This window comes from Crocuta crocuta, unplaced genomic scaffold (genome assembly GCF_008692635.1).
Source record: "Crocuta crocuta isolate KB4526 unplaced genomic scaffold, BGI_CrCroc_1.0 scaffold334, whole genome shotgun sequence".
Lineage (NCBI taxonomy): Eukaryota > Metazoa > Chordata > Mammalia > Carnivora > Hyaenidae > Crocuta > Crocuta crocuta.
The window spans coordinates 5,105,183-5,111,196 of NW_027533260.1; the positions used below are offsets into that span (position 1 = coordinate 5,105,183).

Consider the following 6,014-nt stretch of genomic DNA (forward strand, 5'->3'; position numbering starts at 1 on the left):
CACAGGCAGTGTCTGGAGACATTCCTGATTGTCATATTAGTGGAGGGGGACGGGTGCTACTGGCATTTAGTAGGTAGAGGCCACGGACTCTGCTAAACAGTCTAGTGCACAGGACAGCCCCCTTCCCCCACCAGCCTAGTGTTATCTGACCCCCAAATGTCCGTAGAGTCTAGTTTGAGAAACTCCGGTGGAAGACACTTAGAAGCCATTCCAGGGGCTCCTGGGTGGCTCAGCTGGTTGAACTTACCACTTCGGCTCAGGTCGTGATCTTGGGACTCCTGAGTTCAAGCCCTGCATCTGCTCGCTGCTGTCAGCATGGAGCCCGCTTTGGATCCTCTGCCCCCTTTCTCTCTGCCCCACTCTTTCATGGTGTCTCTCTCTCTCTCTGTCTCTCAAAAAAAAACAGTTAAAAACAGGCAGTGTAAGGCACAGAGTAAGTGCTGTGGGAGTGTTTGCTAAATTAAAAGAAAAAACAAGTCACTACATGTCAGTAACCATGCTAAATATATAACCCTCAGTTTCTCACTAGTCTTCATGGTAGTTCTGTAAAGAAGTGCATATTAGGCCCATTTTATTTACTTATTTTTTTAAAAGTGATCTCTATACCCAGTGTGGGGCTCAAACTCACAACCCCAATGTCAAGAATCTCATGATCTGACTGAGCCAGCCAAGCGCCCCTAGGCCCATTTTAGAGATGAGAATACCAAGGCCAGATGGGTGAAGGCACTTGCCTCAACAACAGAGGTGGCTAAAGTGGGGTTCAAACCCCCTGTTCTTGGGTCCTAGACTTTTACCTGCTGCCCCTCTCTTTCAAATTGGTGGTGGTCTGGGAGCAGTCCCCAGAGTTTGTGTTCCTGAAGTTCTCTCTCTCATCTCAACATGCAGGGTCATGGCGTCCTGGAGATGCCCTCAGGCACTGGGAAGACCGTGTCCCTGTTGGCCCTGATCATGGCATACCAGAGGGTAAGTGACCCCTGGGCCCTCAGAGGGAGGCAGAGGGAAGGGATGCAGCAGGGACCGAGCCCATTGTCATCGGCAGGCATACCCGTTGGAGGTGACTAAACTCATCTACTGCTCGAGGACTGTGCCTGAGATCGAGAAGGTGAGCCAGGGCCAGTTCCTGGCCATTCCCTGGGACTTGCTGGTCCCTCTGCTGGGTGCTCCTGGANCGGGGAACAGGTGATCGAAGAGCTTCGAAAGTTGCTCCAATTCTATGAGAAGCAGGAGGGAGAGAAGCTGCCATTTCTGGGCCTGGCTCTGAGCTCCCGGAAGAACCTTTGCATTCATCCTGAGGTGAGTGCCCGTCTCCTCCCTTGCCTGACGCCTTCCCCCCCGCCCCCGGGTTGAGGAGACTTCCAGCCAACCAGGAATCCTGGATCCCCAGACCAGACCTCTCAGGGCGATAGGCAGGGACCAGGCGCAGAACTGCCCCCTTGCTCCTCAAATTCTGACTCCTCATTCGTGGGCCAAACGCACCTTCTCCCCAGCCTGAGAGAGGTTAAAGAAGGCAGTTCCTGGGATCCAGCAGGGTCTGGTTTCCTGGCTGTGAAACTTAATAGTCCTGTATTCTCAGCTAGGTGGTTTCTGTAGTTGGGCTTCAGTCTCCCTTTCTGTAAAATGAGGGTAATTAGTTACCGGCTTCATACAGCTGTTGAGAAGTTTGGGCAACTGGGGGGGGGGGGTGCAGGCACTGGGTGAGGGGGGGTCAAAATGTATAAACTTCTAATTATAAAACACATAGGTTGTAATGAATAGGATGGTGACTATAGTTAATAACATTGTATCATCTGTTTGAAAATTGCTGAGAGAGTAGATCTTAAGAATTCTCATAGTAAGAAAAAAATTGCGGGGCGCCTGCCTGGCTCAGTCAGTAGAGCATGCGACTCTTGATCTCTGGGGTTACGAGTTCAAGCCCCACATTGGGCATAGAGCTTACTTTAAAAAAAAAGAAAAAGAATTGTAATTATGTGGTGGCAGATATTAACTAGACTTATCGTGGTGGTCATTTTGCAATATGTACAAGTATCGAATCCTAATGTTGTACAACCTGAAACTAATGTAGTGTTACATGTCCATTATATCTCAGTACTTTAAAAAAAAAAAAAAAAAAAGATTGAGAGGTGCTTGGGTGGCCCAGTCAGTTAAGCTCAGCTCATGATCTCAGTTTGTGGGTTCGAGCCCTGCATTGGGCTCCGTGCTGGCAGCTCAGAGCCTAGAGCCGGCTTTGGATTCTGTGCCTCCCTATCTCTCTGCCCCTCCCCCGCTCACGCGATGTCTCCGAAAAATGAACAGACGTTAAAAAAATAAAAGACTGAGTGAGATAACGTATGTATAGCCCTTAGCGTGCGCAAAAAGCTAAAACAACATTAGAAATGGCAATGATATTTATATAATAATCTGGTATTTATATAATAATCTGGTATTTATATAATAATCTGTGATTTATATAATAATCTGTGACATGTAGAATATTTGTTACTACTAAGTTTTGTTACAAAACCACTGGGCTCCCTGCCAGGCAGTGTTCCAAGCACGTGTCGTGTGGTAACTCACAGAATATACATTATAGGACGTTCTTTGTAAGAATACGAGACCCGATAGATGACATGGATGATAATTAGAAGTAGCACGGGCCTTGGCAACCGATGAAATGGGAAGAGGAGAGGGCAGGGTCAGCAGCCTCCTTTGGTGAAGGAACAGGTTCTGTTGTGGGAAAAGGGGGCCCTGGGGCTGTGAAGGTGCCACCCCCAGAGCCTTGGGGCTATGGGGCAGGGCAAGGCCAGTTCTCAAAACTGTGCCATTGGAACCTCCTCTGATTCTCAGACTTGCCAGGGTTCTGGGTATTTTAGCATTTGTATAGATTAAGCAGTTACCCTTAAGGTACCTGCTAAAGATTCTTCAAAGCTTGACTTTTTTTTTTTAACTGAGGTGCAATTGACATACAATGTTAGTTTCGGGTGGACAGTGCACAGGTTTGGTAATTGTATATTTTGCAAAATGATCACCACGGTTAAGTCTAGTTATATTTCTTTACAGAATTCCAAAAATTTTTTTCTTTTGATAATGAGAACTTTTCAGATCTCTCTTAGGAACTTGCAATAACGCAGTACGGTATTATGAACTATAGTCTCGCTAGATATCCCTAGAACTTGTTTATTTCATAACTGAAAGTTTCATCCCCTTTACCTGTTTCTCACCCCCTGCCCACCACCAATCTGTTTTCTGTATCCCCCCTTTTTTTATTTTAGATTTTTTTAAAAAGTTTATTTATTTTGGGAGAGTGCACGCAAGTGTATGAGTAGGGGAGGAGCAGAGAGAGAGGGAGAGAGAATCACAAGCAGGCTCTGAGCACGGCCAGCAGAGAGCCTGATGTGGGGCTCAATCTCACGAACCGTGAGATCATGACCTGAGCCAAGATCAAGAGTCAAATGCTTGCCCAGCTGAGCCACCCAGGTGCCTCTAAAGATTTTATTTTATTATTATTATTTTACAAATTTTTTAATGTTTATTTTTGAGAGAGAGAGAGTGAGCAGGGGAGGGGCAGAGAGAGATGGAGACATAGAATCCAAAGGAGGCTCCAGGTTCTGAGCGGTCAGCACAGAGCCTGATGTGGGGCTCGAACTCACAGACTGCGAGATCATGACCTTAGCCGAAGTCAGACGCCCAACTGACTGAGCCACCCAGGCACCCATTTTATTATTTTTTTAAGTTTATTTATTTTGAGTGAGAGAAAGAGAGCGCACACGAACGTATAGGTAGGGGAGGGGCAGAGAGAGGGAAAGAGAGAGAATCCCAGGCAGATTCCGCACTGTTGGTGCAGAGCCCGATGCGGGGTTCGAACTCATGAACTGTGAGATCATGACCTTAGCTAAAGTCAGATGCTTAACTGACTGAGCCGCCGATGTGCCCCAAGATTTTAAGTAATTTCTACGCCCAACACGGGGCTCGAACTCCCAATCCCAAGGTCAGTGTAAGAGTCTAACAGTTGCCCTGCTCTTACACCTCCTTGGTTAAGTTCCCAAGTGTCTTCACTGTTTAATAATGAAACAAGTTGAGGTTCAAGTTTCCCCACGATTCCTGATTTTCATCTCAAGACGGGCAGGCCAGCCCCCCATGCTACCTAGCTGGTGGGGACAGAGCCCCAGGGGAGAGGAACGCTCACGCTTCTGGGTGCTAACATGCCGCCTGCTCCCAGGTGATGCCCCTGCGCTTTGGGAAAGACGTCGATGGGAAATGCCACAGCCTCACGGCCTCCTACGTGCGGGCGCAGTACCAGCAGGACCCCAGCCTGCCCCACTGCCGCTTCTACGAGGTGCCCGCCCAACGGGCTGAGGGAGGGCGGGCAGCGGGTAAGACGGCTGCGACGGCCGACCTCCCTGACCCCTCTTACCCTCTCACTCCCAGGAGTTTGACGTCCACGGGCGCCAGGTGCCCCTCCCCGCTGGCATCTACAACCTGGATGACCTGAAGGCCCTGGGGCGGCGCCAGGGCTGGTGCCCCTATTTCCTTGCCCGATATTCGGTGAGAAGACCCAGGGGGCCGGGCGGAGGGCCAGGGGTGTGGGCTACGGCCAGCCTGTCAGTCTGTCTATCCATCAGCTCATGTTTGTACCTTGTCTGGGTCCGGCTTGCCTGCCCTCGCCTCTGTGGGCCTGCGAGGGAGCGCTGGCTGGCGCTGGCCGGGGTGGCAGGGCTGCGGCCCGGGTGACCCTGCCCTCCTCACCCCTAGATCCTGCACGCCAACGTGGTGGTTTACAGCTACCACTACCTCTTGGACCCCAAGATTGCGGAGCTGGTCTCCAAGGAGCTGGCCCGGAAGGCAGTCGTGGTCTTCGACGAGGCACACAACATCGGTGAGTCGGGAGGGGCGGAGGACCAGGTCGGCCCCTCGGCCGCTGCCGCGCCCGTTGCCTGAGCTCCGCTCTCCCCGCCCTCCCTGCCTCTCCTCTAGACAACGTCTGCATCGACTCCATGAGCGTTAACATCACGCGCCGGACCCTGGACCGGTGCCAGGGCAACCTGGAGACCTTGCAGAAGACGGTGCTCAGGTGGGGGACCCGCCGCCCACCCTGCCCCTGCCGTCTGGCCCCCCGCGTCCCCCGGGCTCCGTGTTCTGCCTGACATACTCCCAGGGACACCGGCTCTGTCCCAGTGCCCCCCCCAGATGTCCCTCACATGTCCCCCACTCTGCCCACACCCGATCCCACTGCCTCCACCACAGGATCAAGGAGACCGATGAGCAGCGCCTGCGGGACGAGTACCGGCGCCTGGTGGAGGGGCTGCGGGAGGCCAGTGCCGCCCGGGAGACCGATGCCCACCTGGCCAACCCCGTGCTCCCCGACGAGGTGCTGCAGGGTGAGCCGCCCGTGCCCCGCTGCGCCTGCGCCCCATCGCGCCCCCCGCCCCGTGGTGGCTGACCCTGTCTCCCCGCAGAGGCGGTCCCCGGCTCCATCCGCACGGCCGAGCACTTCCTGGGCTTCCTCCGGCGGTTGCTGGAGTACGTCAAGTGGCGGCTGCGGGTGCAGCACGTGGTGCAGGAGAGCCCCCCCGCCTTCCTGAGCGGCCTGGCCCAGCGCGTGTGCATCCAGCGCAAGCCCCTCAGGTGGGGCCCCGCAGGGGCTTGGGGCGACCCAGGCGGGTGCCGGCAGTAAGGGATGGGTGTAGAGTGAGCATGTGCGTTGAGCATGCGCGGTGGCGTTCCGGCAGACCCGGTGGACCCACGGGGAGCTCGGGCTGGCCCTGCGTCCCTGTGTTGGGCAGGACACTGGTAAGCAGCAGGTGGCTTACTCAGCTTGATGGAAGCAGGAAGGGCAGGGGGTCTGACGGGTCTTGGGGCACTTGTAAGGCTCAGGAATTTCCACCTGACGCCATAGGGGCAGGGGACGGATGGCCCTAGACGGGGCTCCTGTAGCGCCCCAGTGGGGTGAGAGCTGGGGGGAAACTCGGGTCTCCTGGACCCGTCTCTTCCTGGGGCTTCTCCTTGTCCCCCAAAAGCCTGACGGCAGGAACCAGGAA

The 6,014-nt window shown here is 53.8% G+C and overlaps 1 protein-coding gene across 1 annotated transcript in view; it reads left to right on the forward strand.

Annotated features, from left to right (window-relative positions):
• ERCC2 (ERCC excision repair 2, TFIIH core complex helicase subunit) overlaps positions 1–6,014 on the forward strand; it is a 15,753-nt gene that overhangs the window by 1,122 nt on the left and 8,617 nt on the right. The window contains exons 3-11 of the mRNA XM_077747098.1: positions 886–963; positions 1,040–1,102; positions 1,180–1,293; positions 4,196–4,312; positions 4,405–4,521; positions 4,729–4,852; positions 4,951–5,047; positions 5,221–5,354; positions 5,433–5,601. Coding sequence (XP_077603224.1) covers positions 886–963; positions 1,040–1,102; positions 1,180–1,293; positions 4,196–4,312; positions 4,405–4,521; positions 4,729–4,852; positions 4,951–5,047; positions 5,221–5,354; positions 5,433–5,601 — 1,013 coding nt within the window. The remainder of the gene's footprint in view (positions 1–885; positions 964–1,039; positions 1,103–1,179; positions 1,294–4,195; positions 4,313–4,404; positions 4,522–4,728; positions 4,853–4,950; positions 5,048–5,220; positions 5,355–5,432; positions 5,602–6,014) is intronic.